The sequence below is a fragment of the Hemicordylus capensis genome, chromosome 6, assembly GCF_027244095.1.
Source record: "Hemicordylus capensis ecotype Gifberg chromosome 6, rHemCap1.1.pri, whole genome shotgun sequence".
NCBI lineage: Eukaryota > Metazoa > Chordata > Lepidosauria > Squamata > Cordylidae > Hemicordylus > Hemicordylus capensis.
Window position 1 is genome coordinate 140,138,193 of NC_069662.1, and position 24,504 is coordinate 140,162,696.

General features: G+C 44.2%; 1 protein-coding gene across 2 annotated transcripts in view; it reads right to left on the bottom strand.

Annotated features, from left to right (window-relative positions):
• The window catches only part of DNAJC1 (DnaJ heat shock protein family (Hsp40) member C1), a 140,883-nt gene that overhangs the window by 106,924 nt on the left and 9,455 nt on the right, over positions 1 to 24,504 (bottom strand). The window contains exon 1 of one of the 2 annotated variants that reach the window (XM_053263423.1): positions 14,593 to 14,625. The exons of the other annotated variant lie outside the window; for it this stretch is intronic. Within the exon in view, the coding sequence (XP_053119398.1) occupies positions 14,593 to 14,610 (18 nt within the window). The 5' untranslated portion in view covers positions 14,611 to 14,625. Of the gene's footprint in view, positions 1 to 14,592; positions 14,626 to 24,504 lie in introns of those variants that run through there. 2 annotated transcript variants of the gene reach the window in all.

Consider the following 24,504-nt stretch of genomic DNA (forward strand, 5'->3'; position numbering starts at 1 on the left):
TCAGCAATCCCAAGGGCATAATCTACAAGGCAAGGTTTATGGTGGCTGCTTGCTAACCCAATCAAGCTTGATACAAGTTTGATGTTATGTCTAACGCCGAGTTCTCACTGAGGGAGCCAGTCTGTGTCTGCACAGCACAACTTGAGACTGCAGGTGGGAGCTCACATGATGAGTACTCCTCTATAGTGAAAACGACTAAGCCAGGGAGAAAACTAGGTTAGAATTCTTCTCCCCAATATCTAGTTTTCTATGAGAGGGGTTGTTGTTTTTAAATGGAGAAGCATAATCATGGGAGACCATCAGACTGCAGGTGGGGGTTCACATGATGAGTACTCCTCTATACAGAAATACCCCTCCGCACTGAAAATGACTAAGCCAGGGAGAAAACTAGGTTAGAATTCTTCTCCCCAATATCTAGTTTTCTATGAAGTATTGTGTGGGTTGTTGTTGTTTTTTTAAATGGAGAAACATAATCATGGGAGACTTCCACCTGCATAATCATGGGAGCATAATCATGGGAGACTTCCACCTGCATTCTGAAGTGGTACAGCCCAGCCACAGATTTTATCGCACTGTAGTGAAAACAAAGCCTATGTCTTCACCACAACCACCACCACCTTCACCTCTTCTTTAAATGAGCCTATTCCTATGCTACAGAGGAGACTGCTCTACATTTCAACCTCTTCAATAACAGGATTCCCACAAGTAGCACTGCTATTCTTGCAAGTTTGTAATCAAAATACTTACAGCGATTCTCCATCCTCCCTCTCCTCCCCACTCTTGTAAACTACATTCCTTCCAAGTGGCCAAGCATTCATCACACTGCTGATTAAAGTGCCTGCTGCTGCACAAAGGAAGATTTTGTTGTAAAATAGGCTTCTATTAACTGTGAGCGCTGATTACTCTAGCTTTTCATGTTACTGATCCATTTTAATCCATAGAGGGCTAATTTGATCCACTGGTTTTAGTCATTTCATGGGAACAAGCAAATATTTTGTCAAAAATCCTGTGCTCTGTTTATGATGTAGTCATTTTTCTGTAAAAGCATTACATGTGAAATTATCTTATATCTAGAAGCCACCTAATGGCACAGTGGGGAAGTAACTTGCCTAGGGAGCAAGAAGTCGCTGGTTCGAATCCCCACTGGTACATTTCTCAGACTATAGGAAACACTTATATAGGGCAGCAGTGGTATAGGAAGGTGCCGAAAGGCATCATCTCTCATTGCGCGAGAGATGGCAATGGTAAATCCCTCCTGTATTCTACCAAAGAAAATCACAGGGCTCTGTGGTTGCCAGGAGTCGACGACACCAATTCGACGGCACAACTTTATATTAGTCAGACCACCAGTCCATCTTCATTCAATATTTTTTGCAGTGCCAGCAGCAGCTCTTCAGGGTTTCAAGGAAAGGTCTTTCCCAGCCCCACCTAGAGATGCTAGAAACTGAAACTGGGACTTTGGTATAAACAACCAAATTGCTTACACTAATATGCATTATCTAATCAACTCCAAATACCACAACAGAGCTATGTTTTACTCGATATATATCTTACTAAATATTGCAATCGTTAACAGAAATATATTTTAGTAAAGAGTTTTTGCTAACCAAGGAGAAAATATCTAGTTATTGTTTGATTAAATCAGACTTGGAGCAGAACTAGGAATTCTAAGAGGCAGAGGTACTGCAAAGGAAAGTAAGAAGGAAGGAACGTAATCCCTCCCACGTGCCAATTTCCCCCTGCAAATTTCCCAGGGCTGTTTTTCGGGTCCCCATAGCTGGGCTCCAAAACACAGAAGAGGTGAAATGCACGTTTGCAGGAGCTAATCAGCAAGAGCAGCATTCTTGCCTCCTTTCTCCCAATCTTCCCCTGAAAGTGCTCCTCCCACCATTGTCACAGCAGATGTGGAGTCAGGAACACATTGAATAAAAATATCTAATTTTTGCCCTTATTCAGAATCATACCTTTGTGAAACAGTCTTGCAATTTACCAGTGCCTCAAATTCTGCACACAAACATGTAGCCATGCATAAAACTATGCAAAGTATAGGCCTGTTATTGTCCCTGAATGAAAACGTTGTTCATTATAACATGGTTCTTTGGAAACAGAAATCCATTTTAAAGCCATAATGCAGTATTTTGTGGTTTTGCCTTATATGTTCTTGAACAATAAGGCAAGAATTATTTCTCCAGTGGTAAATTAAACAGAGGAGAGCTGGTCTTGTGGTAGCAAGCATGACTTGTACCCCTAGCTAGCATGACTTGTACCCCTAGGTAGCAAGCATGACTTGTACCCCTAGTCTGCCCTGGTTGCACTTGAATGGGAGACCACATGTGAGCACTGTAAGATATTCCCCTCAGGGGATGGAGCTGCTCTGGGAAGAGCAGAAGGTTCCAAGTTCCCTCCCTGGCTTCTCCAAGATCGGGCTGAGAGAGATTCCTGCCTGCAACCTTGGAGAAGCCGCTGCCAGTCTGTGAAGGCAATCCTGAACTAGATAGACCAATGGTCTGACTCAGTATATGGCAGCTTCCTGTGTTCCTAAACAAACACTTTTTGCTGAAAAGCAGAACAAGAGAAGAAAAAGAGTAACCAATAATTCAAAGTGGGAGCAACCACCACCACAATAGGCCCACTGTAGCACCAATGCCTCCCCCATTCACTAGGCCAGTCACTGTGGCTGCTGAAAGGCACTTGCTCCTACCAGGCTGCATCTGTAGCTGAGCAAGCACGCTGGCAACAAATGCAACCCTGAGCAAGGATGGGCGTATTTGCTGCTGCTGCGGTTGCAGCAATCACCTAGCATTCTTTGGCAGATGGAGAAAGTGGCTGCTGCTGATCCTCTAGTTGGCCCAGCCACAGTGATGGGCCTGGCCAAAAGACCAGGAAACACAAGGAGTGCAGCCCCATAACAGCTGTTCTTACAGCTCTCTGTCTTCTGGCATTTAACTCTTTTAAGCCTGGGAGACAGAGGGAGCTGTAAGTAGCTGCTCTGATTCCCTTAAGGCTCCAGTTTGCATCCAGCTGCTTACTGAAAGGTCAGCTGCTACTTGCTTCAGGTGAGTGGCAAAACTGCATCACATCTCTAGGACATCTGTCCTTGGTGGCTGTTTCTCCTCAGTAAGTTATATGTTTAACAGGATATCCAGTATTAAATATACTGCCACACCATAGCATGTTATCAAATGGGCAGAGGGGGAGGCGGGCGGTAGCTCACAAGGAAAAAGCCAAACCAAACTTGCAGCAGGGAAATGCTTGACTCATAAGCAGAAGGTTGATGGTTCGAATCCCTGCTGGTACTATATCGGGCAGCAGTGATATAGGAAGATGCTGAAAGGCATCAGCTCATACCACCAGGAGTAAAAACTGACTTGACGGCACACTTTACCTTACCTTTACATACATATACACACCATGTCCATAACTGGGTAGGACTTGCATTTTGGAAGCATGTATTAAAGATCATTGTTTGCAAAGAGATGTAGGCAAGTTGAATAAGCAATCCTTGAAAACTGTTTTACTTTTGTTTATACATGATTGCCTACACAACTGACCCCAATGTAATCTTATTCATCAGACCCACACCCCTCTCCCAACAGAAATCCATATGACTAAATGCTCATTCTGGATTTTTGCAAGCAGACAATGCTCACAGACTGTTTGCTAGATAGAAAACAGGGATTCCACCATACATGTGTAAGTCATTTGCACATTTCTGTGTCTTCCAGAGTTCATGACTTCATAAAGCCTTTAAGTCCAATGAAAGAAATAAACGCAAGTCCATTCCCTTCAAAAACAAACAAAAGGTCTGGGAGAGTCTTCTCCATGGAAATAATCTCCTGAATAACACCGAATCAGAAACGGACGATAAGGGGCTTTCCAGAAGGCACCAGTGAAGAAAGGACTACACAGACAACACTATTACGTGCAAGCTGTATGGCATTTCCCTCCTCTCTCCCATTTTAGATCTCAAACCTTGTTTCTCCAGCAACATCCAAGAGCAGCCTATGAGAATCTGGGCAGAGCAACCACAAAAATACTAGAACCGCTGAGCGACCCAGCTCATACATTCAGAGGCAGAGAGTGCTGAAACAGAATGGTGCAGAAGAATGGCACATGCAACTTCCCACGGGAGCTGAGGCCCGCACGCAAACTGCCAATCACACAAAGGCTCCTTTAATGCGATTTATCTTGCTCCAAAAAGGGGGTGGGGGTAGAGGAGGGAAAATATGTAGGTCTCAGCTCACACAGGAGACACTTGCAATGGTGGAGGGAAGGAGCAATGCTATGCTATTTAACAGTTGGCTCCTGCCTGGTGCATGTACGAACCAAGGCACGGTCTTGATCGTGAAGGACAATCTCAGCTATGAGTCTATTGTGCACTAGAATGCCAGCTTTGTCTCCTTAGCAGACTCCTGCATGGGTCCTTAAATCAGGAATTGTATCCACAGCTTTATGGTCAACATAGATTCACAGCAGCACACAGGTGGCCCCCGTCAACAGCAGCCCCGGCACATGCAGTTCAGCGTATCTGCCATCAGGACATGTAGACCCGACCTCGGTATCCATGGCAGGCCGGTGGTTTTTGTCACACGGATCCATCCATAGATGGTCATGCTCTTTCTGAACATGTTCATGGGTAATGAGAGGAGTTTTGAGGAGGAGTTTTTCTGGTGCAGAGAGTGAGTGTGTGTGGGGCTTAAAAAAAATTTCAAGAGCATTTGGCAGCCTTGGGTAGCCTTTGGTGTCCTCAGGGAGCTATTGAAGAGCCTTTAGGAGCCATTGCTCTAGAGCTTTTGGAGTCTTTTGGTGTGGGTTTCTGTGGAGTCTTTCCTCAGCCACTCCTTTGCAGCTTCTTGGAGGAGCCTCTTGCAGCACTGTGCAGCCATGGTAAAATGTGAATTATCACTTCAATCAATTTAATTTTAATTTCTATGAAATTCTATGTTTTAATTTAAAAATTCAGTCCTGTACCGTATGACTGTACTTAATTTAAAGTGCAATTGAAATTTTAATTATCCATTGAAATATGTTAAGTACATACTGTACAGTACTAATTAAAAATTGATTTTAAGCAGCCATTTAAAATTGATTTTAAATACGTATCCATTTAAAATTGATTTTAATTATCAATTACTGCACTGTCCTGTTTATCATCAATTCTGTGGTAAGGGATTTTTTGTCTTGCATAATTACTGTACTGTATCATACATTACTGTACATTTTTTCCTTTCTCCACAGTCAAAATGAGCAAGCGCACAGTGGAGAGCCCTCACTGAGGGGAGTTGCAAAAGCTTTTGCAAAGTGTTGCCCTTGAGAAAGAAGGTGAAGCTGCTGGACATGTTGGCTTGTGGGGACAGCGCAACATCTGTAGCATGCCATTACAGCATCAATGAGTCCACTGTCCGCTCTATAAAGAAAAGTGAACATCTGTGCAAGTGTGGTGTCCAGCACATCTCAGAGTCTGAAGGTGGCGATCCATCCATGCGATTCCCACATGGAACAGATGGAAAAGGCCCTCTGTTTGTGGACCAAGCACAAAGGAACATGCCACTGAGTGGACCTGTTATCCACAAGAAAGTGCTGTGGCTCTACAGGCGGTTTGTGGCGGGAGGCAGTCAAGCAGCAGAAATATCCGAAAAAGCCGAGAGTGGCTTCCAGGTGAACAAGGGCTGGTTTGAAAGATTGAAGCACCGCTACAGCCTCCGCAATGTCAAGCTGGCAGGGGAAGAAGCATCAGCGGACCACATGGCACTACAAAGATTTCTGGTGGCGTTCCAGCAACTGATTGAGTTTGAAGGGTACAAGCCTGAGCAGGTCTTCATTGCTGATCAGACATGTTCTGTTCTGGAAGTGGATTCCACCTTGCTCCTTCATCAGCAAAGAAATAACTGCTCCAGGATTCAAGGCAGCCAAGGACCGCCTCACTCTGCTGCTGTGCAGCAATGCTGATGAAGTGGAGTGGATCACCAACCTTGTACGCACCATTAGTGAAGGCTTTCAACAAATCAAGCCACATGAGGTGGAGGAACTCCTCCAATCCCATCAGGAGGAGTTGATGGAGAATGCATTGGAGGCAGATCATCCAAGCAGTTCCTGAGAGTGAGGGAGAAGAGGAGAAAGAGGAAGAGATGCTCCCCAAGCCCCTCACGACAAAGGGGTTGTCTGGGGTTCTGCAGCTGGGGACAGCCTTGGGATCCGCTGATGGAGCTCTGCATAAAGTTCAAAAGGCAGCTGCAGGCTGCTTTGCAACCTTTTAAGGACACCTATCAGGCTCTGCAAAGCAAGGGGGAGCAGATAGCCATCAACTGCTACTTTGGAAAGGTAGCTACACCCACCACCACAGCTGCGGAGTGGTCATCATCAGAAAGCAACACCTGCATTTTGCACAACTTTGAGCAGGGAGAGGATGACAACAATGCTGGCAACAGGTCTGTCTCTGTAGGGCCTAGGGATGTGCACTGAACTGGTGGGGGCCAGTTTGATGCCGAAGGGGGATATTTTTAAAGGCGGAAGAGAGTGCACTAATCCCACCCCCAGCCGCGTTTCCCCTGCTGGCATTTGGTTTCCTAAAAGCCCGTCAGGGCAGCAGGGAGGTACACGTCGGAAAGGCAAGCAGGCATGTCGCACGCAGGTGTGTTGAGTACTTCCAGTTACTTCTGGTAAAGGGGGCAACGGGGCGGCAGGGAGATATGCTGCCGCCCCGATGGACTTTTAGGAAACTGAGCGCCAGTGGGGGAAATGTGGCAGGAGCGTGTGTAAGTGCACCCCCTTAAAGGCAGACACAAACACACACCCTGTGCCGACCCTTCGAACCCGGCAGTATTCGGACCTGTTTGGACGCCCATAAAAGGGCCTCTGCACAGGTTCATGCACATCCCTAGTAGGGCCTGCTTCTGCTACCTGAACAGTGCTCCAAGCAGAAGACTTGAGTTGGAGTGTTGCAAACTTCCGCAGTGGAGTGAAGGAACTCCACTACTTTTTCATTCTGATTTTTGCCGCTGCAGGCCAGGGAATGGAGAGAGATGGAGTGCTGCTAACTCCAGCAGTGAAGTAGTGAAGAAACTTCCCTGTGAGCATTTGCTTGAAATGAAACTAATTCTGTAATGTCTCTTTGGCCAACCTACCAACCAATCAGGCCAGGGCATTGTGCTGCTAAGTGTTGGACTTCACCAGCTTCAGCAGAGGGAAGAAGAGAGAGGATCTCTTCCTGCCCTGGAAGGCGGTGAGTAGAGCATGTGGTAAGTACCAGCAGTTGACCCCGTTTTCCTAAACCCTCTCTCTTTAGGAACAACATTGCTACAGGTCTCTGTTGGTGGCAGAGCTGAAGCTCCCAGGAGGCCCCAGAGTGCTAACTCGGGAGTCTCTGCTGGGTCCTGCATAATTTCCTGAGCTGGCACTATAAAAGAGCACAGGGCCCTGGGCAGCAAGCTTGCCCCCAGCAAGGTCACCACTGTAGGGGGTCCCAGCAAGGGCCCTACTCTGTGTGCTAGGAGCAATTTTAGCTGTTTTAATTATGTGCCTGATTGAGGATGTGAACCTGGGGAGAGCTGGAGGTGCTTCGATTAGAGTGGTTACGGGTAGAGAAAAGTATGGCAAGGGGCCTCATTTACATCAGAAGAGGGGAAGAGTGGTTCAGTGTCTTATTACTCTCCCTTCTTCTGGCTGTTCCTATAATGTAGGACTGTTCAACTTAGGCCCCCCAGGTATTTTTGAACTACAACTCCCATAATCTCCAGCCACAGTGGCTAATAGCTAGGGATTATGGGAATTGTAGGCCAACATCTACAGGAGGGCCGAAGTTGAGCAGCCCTGCTAGGAGGGTTCCTGGCTACTTTATAAGCTAGTCCTTTGGCCTGCTGGTGCTGCTGTTTAATGCCAAGCTGGTCCAAAATAAAATCTCTATAATCCATGATTTGATTGCGCAGGAAAGGGCTAACTAGTTTGTACTATGGAGACCTGGGTGGGGAAAATTAGTCTTTCCCAGCTGTGTCCAGATTAGTCTTTCCCAGCATAATCAACTTGTGTAATTCTTTGCCACAAGATGTGGTGACGGCCAACAACCTGGATGGCTTTAAGAAGGGTTTGGATAACTTCATGGAGGAGAGGTCTATCAATGGCTACTAGTCGGAGGGCTAAAGGCCACCTCCAGCTTCAAAGGTAGGATGCCTCCGAGTACCAGTTGCAGGGGAGTAACAGCAGGAGAGAGGGCATGCCCTCAACTCCTGCCTGTGGCTTCCAGCGGCATCTGGTGGGCCACTGTGCAAAACAGGATGCTGGACTAGATAGGCCTTGGGCCTGATCCAGCAGGGCCACCTGGGTATTCAGTGCAGCATCAACATTGGCTGTAGGGCTGGGGTGGGGGTTGTCGCTGTAATTTTATAAAAGCTCTATTTCCCTCTCTAAGCCCCCTGTCTGTGTGCTGATTCAGAGTGTGTGCTGTGTGCTGATTCAGAGTGTTTATACCTGTGTTGGGCTCTTGGGACAGAGTGGAGATTCCATTGGTGTATCGCCCACTCCGTTGTCCAGCTGTCTCTCTGCCTGGCCTCACGGATGTGGTCTTGGATTTGATGTTGAGGACTCCCAGAATGATTGTTCTGGGTGACTTCAACATCCATACTGAGGCTGCTTTGTCTGAGGTGGCTCAGGGCAGGCCGCCACGACAGCCATGGCTGCCATGACAACCATGGTGCTATCCCAACATATTGTTGACCAACACATGAATTGGGACACCCCCTGGATCTGTTTTTTTCCAAATGGACAGGAGGATGGTGATTTAAAAGTGGGAGATATATCATCTATGCCCTTGTCATGGTCAGATCACCTCCTTCTGAGGATTAGAGTCTTAGCGGCTACACCTCTCTGCAAAGGTGGGGGACCTATACAATTGGTCTACCTCCAGAGACTGATGGACTCCAATGGATTCCTGAGGGTTGTGGTGTATTTTCCATCTATACTGGCAGGCACTCGTGTTGAAGCTCTAGTTGCTCTCTGGAAAGGAGAGATGTCTCAGGCGGATGACACAATCGCTCCAAGCACCCTCTCCCACAAAGCAGAGCCTGTGCAGCGCCACCTGAGCTGAGGGCGATAGAACAAGTTGGGAGACGGCTGGAACACACGTAGAGGAAAACCTGGGGTTTATCTGAGTGAACACAAGTTAGAGCTCATTATCAAGTATATTCTGTGGCAGTGATAGAACAGAATAAACTTTTTTTGTCCACCATTGCAGCCTCTCAATATCGTCCAGCAGAGCTTTTTCAGGTGGCGCAAGGCCTTTTGAAATCTGGCCCCAGGGAAGATGCATTAGAACCCTCAGTAGCATGCTGTGACACATTTGCACAGCATTTTGAGGGTAAAGTTGCTCGCATTTGGCATGAGTTGGATTCTACGGCTGATGCAGAGTCACTGGGAGAGGTGTCCAGAGTAACACCTGGTCTAGTTTTGCTGGAGAAGTTTCAATTATTGGTCCCTGAGAATGTGGACAAGGTGTTTCTTGTAAATGTTTTTTTCTTAAAAATTTACATTTTATATCCTGCTCTTCCTCCAAGGAGCCCAGAGCGGTGTACTACATACTTAAGTTTCTCCTCACAACAACCTGTGAAGTAGGTTAGGCTGAGAGAGAAGTGACTAGCCCAGAGTCACCCAGCTAGTTTCATGGCTGAATGGGGATTTGAACTCTGGTCTCCCCAGTCCTAGTCCAGCACTCTAACCACTGGATTAGGGTTTTAAAATTGTTTTGAATGTTTTAACTGTGAATTGTTTTGTGATGTTTTACAGTCTGTTTTTAATTGTTAATTGATTTTAATTGTTTTGTTTAATGTAAACCACACTGAGCCATTTTTTGGAAAGGCAGTATAGAAATTGAATAAATAAATAATAAATAAATAAAGCCCTAAATGGCTTGGGACCAGGTTGCCTGAGAGAGTGCCTTGCTCCATATGTCCTAACCCGGACTTTAAGATCTTCTTTGGATGCCCTCCTCAGAGTGCCCCTACCAAACAACTTGAGGTGGGTGGCTACTAGGGAGAGGACCTTTTAGGGGGTTGTGCACCATTTATGAAATAGCCTCCCCAGTGAGGTTCGCTTGGCTTCATCACTTTTAGACGCCAGGCAAATAGATCTTTGTTCACTACGGATTTTTAAATTTTGGTTTTCAAATATGATTTTTAACTTATTTTAAGAGAGTTTTTTTAATTGCTTTGTATTGTATTTTGCATTTACTTTTTTCCCTTTTGGACTCTATGATTTAATGTGTTAACGTGTTTTTATTTTATGTTTTAATGCTTTGTTGTGAGCTGGCCAGAGAACAGTTTGTTATGGGGCAGCTAACAAATAAGGATTATTACTGGCGGTGGCTCAGAGCACTGAACCTATGCATGAACTTTGCTTTGTGCACATCCCTACTGCAAGGCAGGGACTTCTCCTCCCATGATGCTACACAAATAAGTTGCTAATATTTCGGGGGCGGGGGGAGGGAGGTGATGCCTTTATCCGAGGCCTGATTTACATGTTACCATCGCAAGCCAACTGGCTTCCATTCCGTACCAAATAATGTGTAAATTTCTGCCCACATAGTTCAGCCACACTGCCTGGTTATGTTCATGCTATCAAATGCCCTTCCCAACACCCCAGCTACTGCCAGTGCAACTATACAGTACAGCTATATTTTTATTAAGCCAACTTTTGTGAATACAATCACTTATTCTTTGTCAGATCCAAGTGCCATTTCCCAAAGACAGTAACAGATAGGAAAATCTATTTTTCCCCCAGGAAGCTTTTCCAGCAAATTATTGGCAAGGTAGTTAAAGTCAGACTCTGATAATTGCTGCTTGATCTTTTGCTGCTCCACCTGTTTTCATGCTGTTGAATTGTTTTTATGTACTCTTTTAATCGTTGTTTTCAATTTGTACACCAGTTTGAATATTTTTTAATCAAAAAGTGATCGATAATTTTTTTTAAAAAAATGGTTACATAGCTATTTTCCTTATTTAAAAAAATACAAGTATAGTTCCTAAAAGTTTATGTTTGCCTCTTCCCTTTAAAATCACTAAATTTAGCAGCAAGTATTTCAGGGCCATAAATCTCTAAACAGTTTTGATTTAGAGTGACAATTTATACAGGAGCCATTGAAGAAGCACCATTGTGATCTTCTTCTACAATGTTACACATTTGCTGCAGGGCATCCCAGGAAACAGCCAAAGACCACTATAAATTAAAATTAGTGATATGCTCATCTTCTCCAAGAATGCAACATTTCCAGAAAGAGTATTGAAATAAAAATGAATAGCACAAGAGAGGTGTGGAAAGCAGAGGAGACATTTCAACTTCATGACTGAATCATCCAAATTCAAGTACAGAATTCACAGTCTGATATTATCTTTTATTTAAGAATAGAATAGCAAGCGATTGCCTTTTGCCAATACTGACAACTGCCGATTCCAACAGAATGTTTGGCACATGCAGGATGATGGCATCTTAAAAGAAGTAAGAAAGCAGGTGCATGTGGAAGAATCAAGTCAGTCTAGTTGGTCTAGAGACTGTCCCTGGAGACGTATGAAATCAAATGGGCGCCAAAACCAAGGAGGATGCTCTTGTTAACTTACGGTTATTTCCTTCTTTGCTTCATTGACCTTTGAACAGCAGGAAGACAACTAGGGCCATTGATAAAGCAGAGTCCAAGCATCTTAGAGAAATACTGGGTTAGGGACCACCAGTATGTAGGGATGTGCACAGAACTGGCGGGGGCCAGTTCGATGGTGGGGGTGGGATAACTTTAAGGATGGGGGAAGGGTGCACTTACCCCTCCCTCCGCTGGTGGGGTGGGCCAGCAGCGTTCCTCCCTACCGCCTCGTCTGCTCTTCAGACCAGAAGTAGGCAGAAGCAGCTCGCGTGTGTGCACACGATGGCACATGTGCGCAAGCTCCTTTCACCTACTTCCAGTGTGAAGAGCAGATGGGGTAGCAGGGAAGTGCACTGTTGCCCCACCTGACCAGTTTTCCAGCAAGCAACGGCAGAGGAAAAGCAAAGGGAGGGGTAAGTGCACCCTCCCCTGCCCTTAAAGTTACCCCACCTCTGCTGAACTCTTCGAACTGTCCAGTGTTCAAACCTGTTCAGAGGCCCGTAAAAAGGCCCCCAAACAGGTTCATGCACATCCCTACCAGTATGCCAGTAACACACTTGCACCTCTTTTAACGGTTCATTCCTCCTTTACACCCCGTACTCTTTCATTTAGCTCAGTTCCTAAGCACTCGCCCCACATCAAACTGGGTGAGTGGGTGACAAAATGGCAAATGTGGTTCAATGTGTAGTAAAATCATCATTTGGGGGCAAAAACCCCCAACTTCACATATACACTGATGGGGTCTGAACTGTCGGTGACTGACCAGGAGAAGGATCTTGGGGTCGTGGTGGACAGCTGATTGAAAGTGTTGACTCGATGCATGGCAGATGTGAAAAAGGCCAATTCCATGCTAGGGGTCATTAGGAAGGGGATTGAAAATAAAAACACGAATATTCTAATACCCTTATACAAATCTATAGTGCGGCCGCATTTGGAATACTGTGTGCAGTTCTGGTCACCGTATCTTAAGAAGGACATTGCAGAACTGGAGAAGGTGCAGAAGAGGGCAAACAAGATGATCAGGAGCCTGAATCACCTTCCTTATGAGGCAAGGCTACAGCATTTGGGGCTCTTGAAAAAGAGATTGACTAAGGGGAGAAATGATCAAGCTATACAAAATTATGTATGGAGTAGAGAAATTGGACAGAGAGACATTTTCTCTCACACATACACACAACACTAGAACCAGGGGTCATCCCATGAAACTGAAAGTCAGGAAATTTAGGATTGACAAAGGAAAGTACTTTCTCACACAACACATAATTAATCTATGGAACTCTCTGCCATGGGATGTGGTGATGGCCACTAGCTTGGATAGTTTTAAAATGGGCTTAGACAAATTCATGGAGGAGAGGTCTATCAATGGCTACTAGTCTGGTGGCCTATAGAGGCCTCCACCCTCAGAGGCAAGATGCCTCTAAATACAAGTTGCAGGGGAGAAATAGAAAAGTGCTGTTCTGCGCAGAGGTCACAGCCAACATTCCCATGCTTACAAGTTTTTTTTAATGTCTGCTCAGTTAATTTTAGATCCCGCTCAGGTTGAATCAGGAAGGCCCCACTCTGAATGCACATGTGCACACACTGCCTTGATATTGTTGCCCAGAACAAAACTCATTCTGCACTCAGATGAAAAAAAAATAGAGAGAACACTGGTCACAGCAGCAGGAAATAGCTCTCACGCTGAAGGTTTTTTGTCAGAATGGCCCCCGCCTGAAAAATAGTGAAGATTATTGCTCTATCAGGTTGCTGACCATTGCAAAGAACGCTCTTTCAGTGGTGGTACCAAGATTACAGAACCCATTGCTTAAGACTGATCTGATTTAGATCCTTGGACCTTTAAAACAGGCTTTAAAGACCTCTGCATGGTTAACATGCCCACTTGGTTTTATTAGCTGCCCTATGTTCTTTTAGCTTATCATCTCCTTCAGATATGTTTTACTGATAAACAGTTTAAAATAACTGTATTATTTTTGTTCTCCTCCTTGGGAGTTCTTTTACTGAAAGGTAGGATTATACATTTTCTACAATAACACATACTGTATTTACCTGAATCCAAGACTAGGTTTTTCCCAAGTTCTTTGATGTTAGACATCAGGGGATCATCTTAAATTCAGAGTCCTCTTTCTTTTACATAAGTATAGGTATAATCTGCATTTAACCTCATTTTTAAAAGGGCTCTTAAATTCAGAATCATCTTTTACTCGGGTAAATACAGTTGTTTTATTGATTATAACAAGAATCTCCTATACACACACACAAAGAAAAAAACTCCAGTTTGATAGAAAATATAAAAACCAAACTAGGTAACATTCCCTTTAGGAAGGTAAAGCCATCTCTCCCCCTTAGGAAGTACTGAAGCTCCATCTAGAGGCTTTGACTCCACCACTGTCACTTGCAATATTGCCTAGAAATGGAAATAAATATTGAAGTGTCAGAAACTTCCTTTGTACCTCCCATTTTGTTATTCATAATAGCATCTTGCCCTGAATCCTTTCCTGGCAACATTAGCTCCTTCACTGCCATCAAGTGGTAAGAAGCCAAAACTGAAGTTTTAAAAAATGTGACATCTCCTTCAAAGTGTCAGGGCAGATCTAACAGATTACAACACAGAGAATACTTCTATAAGCTGAAACAAGATAGTTCTAGAGGACTAATTAGTCCTATCCTGAAGCCACGTTCCATAACGCTACACATACCAAAAATACAAACATCGTTCGTGAAACACATTTGACCACAAAATGTTATACAGGTGACAGGAAAAGAAATGGCAATTCCATTTCTCAGAGTGCTTAATGTTCATTCCATGGTCCGCAAAATATGCATTCCAGTCTTTTAAGAAGTCTTGAGGTAGCTAAAAATGCCACTTCATTGTTTCTCTTAAACATGTGCACCTTTCTTTGAAGGAAGATCCAATGAATTTCTATTTATTTTGTTCTTACTTATTTATTCAGGACAGCTTCTATAAACCCACTCACCTCCTCGTTACATTCCATTCTCTCTCTGGCAAGTGAACCTGCTTCTCTCTCAGAACTGGGCACAAAGATATCCCTCAATGCTCTTGGATGGGAGTAGAGTAAAATCAGGACTGGATTTCGTATGGAAAGGAGTCAGTGTTCTCAAGTTATGCTATTTATGCAATAGCCCAGTCAAGGAAAAGGAAGAGAGAAGCCACCTCTTCTTTTCTTTAGAATCTGAGGAAAGAAAGATAAAGGGGGCTTCTCTTTGTCATGCAGGGGCAAAGGCAGAAGCAGCAGCAGAAACATGTGTATGCGTGCATGCAACACACACACAAACAAGTTTCATGGTCCCCTGTGTGTGCCAGCAACATTCTCCCTTCTCTGGCTCATGTTGCTGTGCTGATCAGTCATAGGTAGAAAAGCAAATCAGCAAATTCAGAGGAGGTGCTGGAAAGTTGCTCCCAGGGTGAGCGGGTAGGTTTAATGCTTGGTGTTCCTCCTCTCCCTTCCATCCTGATATTGCCAGGCAATCCTAATTAGGGATGGGCAAACTGATTTGGGCACAAATCGATTTGTACCCAAATCTAGCTGATTCGGGTGATTTAGAGACAAAACAAATCACCCCTGTGGTCTATTGGCTAGATTCGGGTACAAACCGAATCATGCCTGATTCGATTCAAATCGATTCAAGATTCGGATCCCTCCTATTAATTCCCCCAGATTCCCAGATTCATTTTTTTAAAAAAAGAAAAATCTAAGCTCTAGCCCTTCTAGAAGTGGAATTATGGAGCAAAATGCGTGGCCACTATTTTTCAAGTGTTTGTATTCTTTGGTGTATAGTAACTTTTCCTCAATGAATCCCTATGAGGATTCATTATTTATTATTATTATTATTATTATTATTATTATTATTATTAATTTAGTATTATTATTTATTATTCATTTTCTATACCGCCCTTCCAAAAATGGCTCAGGGTGGTTTACAAAGAGAAACATTACACACCTTCATTTCTTCTATTCATTTTGACTGTTTTTTCAACAGTGCAAACTTTCAACTGCCATGTGCCAACTACACCCACCTGCAAGGCAGTGGGGTACTACTCAGTTTATATTCTAGGATTTTTAAGTGTTTAGGCTCTTTGGTGTCTAATAACCTTTCCTCATAATGAATCTCTATGAGGATTCATTACACACCAAAGAGTCTAAACATCTCAAAAATTCCTAAATATAAACTGAGTACCTTGTGGCTTGTGGGACAGTTGGAACATGGGATGCCACTAATAATAATAATAATAATTATTATTATTATTATTATTTTTACATTTATATGCCGCTCTTCCTCCAAGGAGCCCAGAGCAGTGTACTACATACTTAAGTTTCTCCTCACAACAACCCTGTGAAGTAGGTTAGGCTGAGAGAGAAGTGACTGGCCCAGAGTCACCCAGCAAATCTCATGGCTGAATGGGGATTTGAACTCAGGTCTCCCCAGTCCTAGTCCAGCACTCTAACCACTACACCACACTGGCTCTCTATTCTAATTCCCCACTCCCATCTGCAAAGCAGTGGGGTCAAAATGAACAGACGAAATGAAGGTGTGTAATGAAGACACCAAAGAATCTAAACACTTCAAAAATACCTAAAAAATAAACTGAGTACCCCAGTGTGTGTGGGGAGGAGGGTGTAGTTGACCGATGGCAGTTGACAGTTGGTACAGTCCAGTGACAGTCAAAATGAACAGAAGAAATGAAGGTGTGTAATGAATCCTCATAAGGATTCATTATGAGGAACAGTTATTATACACCAATGAATCCAAAAACTAGAAAAATAACAACTGCACATTTTGCTCCGTAACTCCACTTCTACAAGGGCTAGTGCTTAGCTTTTAAAAAAAATGAAAGCTGGGGATCCGTGTTAGGGTTAGGATATGGCAACTTCGAATCCCCATTATTTCCTATGGCAGAAATCAGTAAATCAAAATTCAAAATCAGTAAAAACTAAAAAAGAATAATTAAAACTCAACCAAGTGTCCCACTGCCTTGAGATTTGGGTGGTAGGTGGCACCCATGGGGACTTATCCACCAACCAAATTTGGTGCCCAGGGACCTTGTTAAGTGGTCTGAATCAGTCCGAAATCAAATTAAATCAAAGCAAATATAAATCGAATCCGGGGTGATTTGGAGGGGGTAGATTTGGATACAAAACAAATAAAGAGTGATTTGTTTGGGGCACAAATCGATTCAAAAAAATCTATTTGTGCACATCCCTAATCCTAATCTTCCTGATTTGCATTCCAAATGTACATATCAGAGAGCACACAAGGCAAAGGGGTAAAACAAAGGATGTCAATTTAACGGAATGGGCGAGAATGTTCTTGTGGATGGGAACTCCTCTGTGTATGAAATATCAGGTTCTGAAACCCCTGCTAACTGGGCAAAGAGGCACCTTTTAAAAGTGGTGATTCTCTTTATTTAGCAGGGGGAGAGTAACTGGCCCTATCCACCCCCAGCACAGTACTTCCAGTGACTGTTGCTGATGTCTATCTTATGTTTCATTTTAGAATGTGAGCCCTTTGGGGACAGGGAGCCATCTTTTTTATTTATTGTTTCTCTTTGTAAACCGCCCTGAGCTATTTTTGGAAGGGCGGTGTAGAAATCGAAATAATAATAATAATAAAGCTTCCCATCTTTTAAAAAATGCAAGGGGCTATGTGCAACCCAGCATCTGACATTTGCTTTAAAACCATTACCTAAATTTATTTTAAAGAAGATTTTTACACAACTATTTATAAACTTTTATAGCACTATTGGTTTACCACTGGTAGGCGGTCCTACCAAACCAACATTGGCTGCAACCTTGGAGAAGCCGCTGTCAGTCTGTGAAGACAATACTGAGCTAAATAGACCAATGGTCTGACTCAGTATATGGCAGTTTCCTATGTTTCCTATGTTGATATTTGACAGCAGCAAAGGCCATTTTGCTGTTGTGAACCGTCTACACATTTTATAGTTTCAATCATTATTTAGTGAGTGTAGAATGTTCATATGAACCCTACTGCCTGCTTGGGAAAAGCAATATCAATTTAACCTTATGGCTAATTTTTGCATTCTAAAAAGTCCAGTCTCTGTGGTATAGGCCAAACATTCTCCACAGATTACATACACACTTCCTGCTTTAAAATGTTCTTTAGATATTAGAGACTTCAGGGTAGTGAAGGACTTGAAAAATCTACAAGTTGGAAGTACACTGCAGTACAGGAGTGAGATCCCCTAGTTTGTCTGACCACACTAAAAATGATATTCAACCTCTCCTCAAGACTCCACAGGTGGGGCAAAAGTGGAACTGTGACTCACTCTGTCACTAAGGGAGGCTCAGCATGTCTGAAGGAGTTATTCTGACAAAAATAGCCACAAATAGCCAGAGAGAGGGAACGAAAGTCATTTACGGCTCTAAGGCCATGGGCTCAACAATCAAATGTGTAGGGCCAAATTATCAGTTATTATTACACACCAGTGTGGTGCAGTAGTTAGAGTGTTGGTCTAAGGAGGCCCAAGTTCAAATCTCCACTCAGCCACGAAACTCACCGGGTGATTCTGGGCTAGTCATGTGACTCTGAGTTTACCCTACCTCACAGGTTTGTTGTGGAGATAAACATAACCATGTACTATACGCCACTCTGGGCGCCTCAGAGGAAGCGCAGGACAGGAATGGAAAAAATAAAATACATAAATAAAAATGATGGCAAGCAATAGTGGAATCCATAAGACTTGCTATGAGCGTACAGAGGCCTCTTAGAAAAGGAATAATTACAGTAGAAAGCAGCAGGGGTGGAGGTTCAGATCCAGTTCAATCCTTTCCTTCCCCAAAAACTGATCAAGGCATATTTTTTCCCCCTAAGAGAGCTTGTGCAGGCAATCCCAGCAGCTGGATCAGGAAGGTGACCCCAAAATGCTATTCTTATGCATTCTTCATCCAGCTAAGGATAGATTTGAAATTTGCTTCTACACACCTTATCCCCAACTGAATCAAAGCAAATTCATCTAATACAGCAGGTCTTGATATTAGTCATTACGGCACAATAGGTGCTAGGGAGCCATGGCATCTAGACTAGGATATTCAGAGGCAGAGTATGCCCCAAGCATGTCAGCACCATGGGTTCTACCCCTGCTAACTGAGCAAAGAGGCACCTTTTTGAAGTGGTGATTTCCTTTATTTTGCAGGGGGAGAGCAACTGGCCCTATCCACCCTCAGCACAGCATCCTTCCAGTGGCTGTGGTCTAATCTTTCCTTTTTAGATTGTGAGCCCCTTTGGGGACAGGGAGCCATTGCATGTATGTATGTATGTATGTATGTATGTCTATGTAAACCGCTTTGGGAACTTTTGTTGAAAAGCCATATATATATATATATATATATATTCATTGTAGTGTAGTACAGTTTGCTGCTTGTAAAGGGGATAAAGAGTAGCCCATTTACCCTCCCTCTCCACAATGTCCGAAACTAAGTTCAATTATTTGTCAAGGACTGTAATACGGTGGGAATATATGCAGATGTAACAAATGATGTGACCTGATTAGCAAGCCAGAGGTTGCCAGTTCAAATCCCCGCTGGGAAACACCTATATCAGGCAGCAGCGATACAGGAAGATGCTGAAAGGCATCATCTCACACTGCGCGGGAGAAGGCATTGGTAAACCCCTCCTGTATTCTACCAAAGACAACCACAGGGCTCTGTGGGCACCAGGAGTCGACACCAACTGGACGGCAGACTTTATCTTTAACAAACATTACTAGATACTTACAGCCAAGACCTACAAATCCCACAGAGGTCAAGGCAATGGGCTCCAAAGAAAGGACTGCATATGTCTAATTCATATTACCATTTTTTTAAAATAGGAAAGTCTTCTTTTTTTAAAGAGGAAAGCCAGCTTCACCACCATTTCGTATCCCTTAAACTTTTTTTTTTTAATGGCCAAGTAGCCTTGGGAAGAAGGATAACATTTACCATGTACTACAAGTGCAAAGTACATATAACATCTTTCAGGACATGAGGAGAGATTCTGAAGCCACAAAAATCAGCATTAAAAAAAGGGAAGGCAGAGTTAAAAGGTACCTGGAACAAGGTGGCTAGAAGGTGTTGAAAGACATGACGGAAATAAGAAAATCCATGAAGATTGCGTTTATTAGCATTCACCGCTCAGGAAAGGCTTCTTAACTTGACTAAAAACATCTGCCTAACAGTGATGGGTTCTTTCTAGAAATGATTGAATTAGATCCCTCCCCCACAGCCATCCCAGTGCCCTAAATCAACTGGGATCTGACATAGTATGTTGGATTATATGTCCTTTTGTTTAATTTATCCTCCCATATAATGCTTAGCATAGCACTTGACAAATCCCAGGCCCCAGGGAACCATGGCACCAAAAAATTTAATGTGGCACCGGGATTAGGATATTCAGTAGTAGATTTATTATTTAATAAAATCTTTAATTGTCCCAAGCAGCCCTAAGTATGCTTCTTGTAAAGAAGATAAAGAGAAGCCCATTTACCCTCCCCTTCTACCACATTTATCACTAAGTTTGGTAACACTGCCAAGTGCCCATTGTCTGGCTCCAAAATCTTTGGGCTGGCTCCTAGATCAAAGAAAATGCATCAGAGGCTGACTTAGCATCTTTATGGGAAAAGCTTTGAACTCTCAAAAGCACTATCATCACAATGGTTCCCAAACTTGGATTCCCAGATGTTGTTGGACTATAAGTCCCATCATCCATCAGAATGATAGGATTTGTGGTCCAACAACATACGAGAACCCAAGTTTGAGACCATGCCTTACAACAACCCTGTATGGTACTGTATTTACCTGAATCCTGGAGTAGGTTTTCCCCAAGTTATTTCAGATCAGAAATCAGGAAGTCCTCTTAAATCCAGAGTCCTTTTCCTTTCAAGTAAATGAAGGTATAACCTGTTTTTCACCTCTACTTTTTAAGTGGGTCATCTTAAATTCAGAGTAGTTTTTGATTCGGGAAAATACAGTAAGTAGTATTATCGCCACATTGCATGTGAGACTGAGTGGCTGTGGTGAGATCTGAACCAATGAAGTACTGTTCAGTTTCTCAGTCGACACCGGCTCGATGGCACACTTTACCTTTACCTTTTCTCAGACACTACACTATAGCCTCATCCTGTCTTTTACAAACAAAGGAACTGTTGCCACCTAATGTCGCAGTGGGGAAGTAACTTGCCTAAGGAGCAAGAGGTTACTGGTTCAAATGCCCCCTGGTATGTTTCCCAGGAAACACCTATAATGGGCAGCAGCAATATAGGAAGGTGCTGAAAGGCATTATACTGCGCAGGAGATGGCAATGGTAAACCCCTTCTGTATTCTACCAAGGAAAAGCACATGGCTCTGTGGTCGCCAGGAGTCAACACCGACTCAATGGCACAACTATGTGTGTGCAAGTACTACTGAGGTCCTAGGGCAGTGTTTCCCAACTAGTATGCCACAGGATACTTGCAAGTGTGTCACGCTGACTAGCTCCAAGTTAGCTGCAAAAGCAGAGAACTAACTCCTCACTTTCGCAGCTGACGTATCCCATAATGCACTGGAAAGGAGGCACCCCTTCCCAATGCATAGAGTAGCAGCCACCTCCAAACACAATTAGTTTAACTAAAGTCCCTGCGTTTGGAATGGTCTCATCACACAATGTGCAGGGAAGGAGGCACTCCTTTCCCAATGCATAAAGGAGCAAGTCAGCTGTAAAACCGGGAGTTTCAACTCCAGGCTTTTGAAGCGGTCTCACCCCATAATACAGGAAGAGGGTAGCAAAACAAACAAACTGTGCAGCTGCTTTGCTGTTACACATAAATAACAAGAAAAAAAGCTACGGAGGTGTGTGACAGTATGCCCCTCCTCTCCCCCCCCCATTATGTATTGGAGTGGGGGCAGGGAAAGGTTGGCAAACATGGTCTTAGGGGGAAATTAATTACAACTCTGAAGCAACCCAATTTGACTGGTGTTAAGAGAAGACCTGGATTAGACCAAATATTCATCAACTCCAGCATCCTGCTCCCCACAGTGGCCAACCAGATACCCCCAGGAAGCCCCAAAGCAAGACTTGGAACTGATGGTATTAACCAATACGTTTAAATGAAAGCTTTCCAGCAAAAAAAAACCCACCACCAAACGCATACACAATTGTGGAAACCTTTCCATTACACAAATATTTCAAATCCACAGAACTGCTGCCCAATCTATAACACAGTAGCCAGTTCGGCAAATATAACCCAAGTTCTACCAAAAGACAAAACGGTTTTAAAAAACTAATAATACAGAAAATATCTACTTTGCACTACTGTAATTATTAGTAAACTAGCTGACCCTGCACAGAGCATCTGTGCAGCGCTTTGGGGCCGGCTGTTTCCCCCTCCCTCTTCCTCCTGCCCCGGTCTCTCCTCTCTTCCCCTTCCCTCCATCCCCACGCTCTCCAGCCCTCCTCCCCTCCCATTCCTCCCCCACACACAGCTCCGCGGTGGGCGGCCAAGAAGGGCCCCGCCACCACCGTTCTCTCCCCCCTCCGCCCTCCTGCCACCGCCTTTCTCTCCCCCCGCCCGCTGCCTGCCACCGCCTTTCTCCCCCCCCGCCACCGCCTTTCTCTCCCCACCGCCTGCTGCCCACCCCCACTTTTCTCTACTCTGTCTTCCACCAGCCGGCCGGCCGGCCAGCACCGGCACTTTCCTCCCCCTCTCCTCCTCAGTCCTCACTTCGGAACTCTCGCAGCCTGTTGCGAGAGTTCCGCCGCCAAATCCTGGGCACGCATGTCCAAAGAGAATTAAATATATAGATTGCAGTTCCTAGAGCAGGGGTGGCCAAGGATGTAGCCCTATCAGCTGAATTAAGCAGCCCACGGGGTTGCCACCATTGCAGCAACCTGAGAACTGGTTTCGTGGACACAGAAGACATCATCACACAAGGATGGCACTGAAGGAATCACGTAGGAAGTTGCTAAGCAACCATGCATGCGTTTACCGTGATGTAGGAGACTTGATCTGTGAGCACAGTAAGATATTCCCCTTGGGGGATGGCACCACTCTGGGAAGAGCAGAAGGTTCCAAATTCCCTCCCTGGCATCTCCAAGATAGGTCTGAGAGAGATTCCTGCCTGCAACCTTGGATAAGCCGCTGCCAGTCTGTGTAGACCAGGGCTACTCAACTTCAGCCCTCCTGCAGATGTTGGCCTACAATTCCCATAGTCCCTGGCTATTGGCCACTGAGGCAGGGGATTATGGGAGTTGTAGTCCAAAAACGGTTGGGGTGTCAGCTAAGTTGAACAGGCCTGGTGTAGATAACTGAGCTAGATATACCTATGGTCTGACTCAGTATATGGCAGCTTCCTATGTACCACAGCTTTCCATCATAAACCCCAAAGCAGTAATTCTTTCACACTAATAAATGGTGGAATTCACACTGGATTCTATTAAGTCTAACCAATAATATAAATGGGTGTTAATCACTGGCCAATGTATGAAATATAAATCCAGCAACTAGTTAACATGATGGTTAGCAAATGCATCTTTTGTTTTTTGTACAAAAACGATGCATTGCCTTTATGACAATGCATGAATAATGAGGCACACAAGACAGCGTAGATCCTCAATCACCTTTATTAAGCTATACAATCTGATGACTGTATAATGAGAACTTTGCAAACCTTGCACTGAGATGAAGTAGCAGCAGAACAAAGCATTAGAATGGGCACTGCTGAAAGGGCACCCTGACTCCAGGGCACAATGCAGAAAAGAGTCAGAAAGAAAAGCTTGAACTGACAGCGAGCCAGCATTAAGTGCTTTACGGAAGATATGACAAATCCAGGGAGACTCGTCATATCTTTCTCAAAGAAAGAACACATGTTAAGTCATCAGGAGCAGAAGAGACAGCTGATTGTGTGTGTGTGTGTGTGTGTGTGCACGCGCACGCGCACGCACGCTGCACAGGGAAAAGTTGAATGTGCAGCTGTTAACCTACTCAGTTCTGCACTGCTGCTCGGTACAACTGAGTTCAGAGAGAAACTATTAAAACACCAGTCCCACAGGCCCATTTAAAGCTAGAGTGAGGTCTGCACTACAAGCCTAAATATCGGCAAGAAAACCACCAGCAAATCTAGAAGAGGTAAATGTATGGCTCAAAATTAGGGGAGCTGGACAAGAGGGACGGTGACACAAAGGTTGTGCTGAAACCATCCCACAACTCACATGTTTCTCCAGTCAGCTGTCTGCTAATTTCTGCACCCACACCAAACTGCCTTGGAAGCCCCACTATGGTATTACATTGCATTGGTAAGGGGACTTCCATGGGGAGAACTTTTACTTATTATTAAAGATTTCATAGAATCAGAATTTTAGGGGTGGAAGGGACCTCGGAGGTCTTCTGGTCCAACCCCTGGCTTAGGGCAGGAAACTGCTACAGCATTCCCGAAAGATGGCTGCCCAGCTTCTGTGTGAAAACCTCTAGCAAAGAAGAGCCTACCCCTGTATGACTGTCCCACTACTGAACAGCTCTTGTAGTTGAAAGAGCATTTTAAAAAATATATTCACAAATAAACAAAAAAAAATAGCCCATGGGAGAAAGCTAGGCAAGAACCTTCCTTCTTGATCTGCCAACCTTCTGCTCGCAGAGAGTTGCTCATATGGGGGAGAACTTAAAAAGTGATCCACCATCTGCAATGTGAAGTGGTACAGTCCATGCTTACTGCTTCCATTTTCTCTCTCTCTCTCTCTTTTAGTAAATAGCAGTCTGATTATGGAGTGCTGCAGGCTGAAACCAGGACAGGAGGCTTTAACTCTATCCCCTGCCACAGTTTCAGTCTAAATCAGAAACCAACCTCCATGCAAGTATTTCTCAAAGGGAAAACAGCTTCCATTGGTGTCAGTGAGAGCTT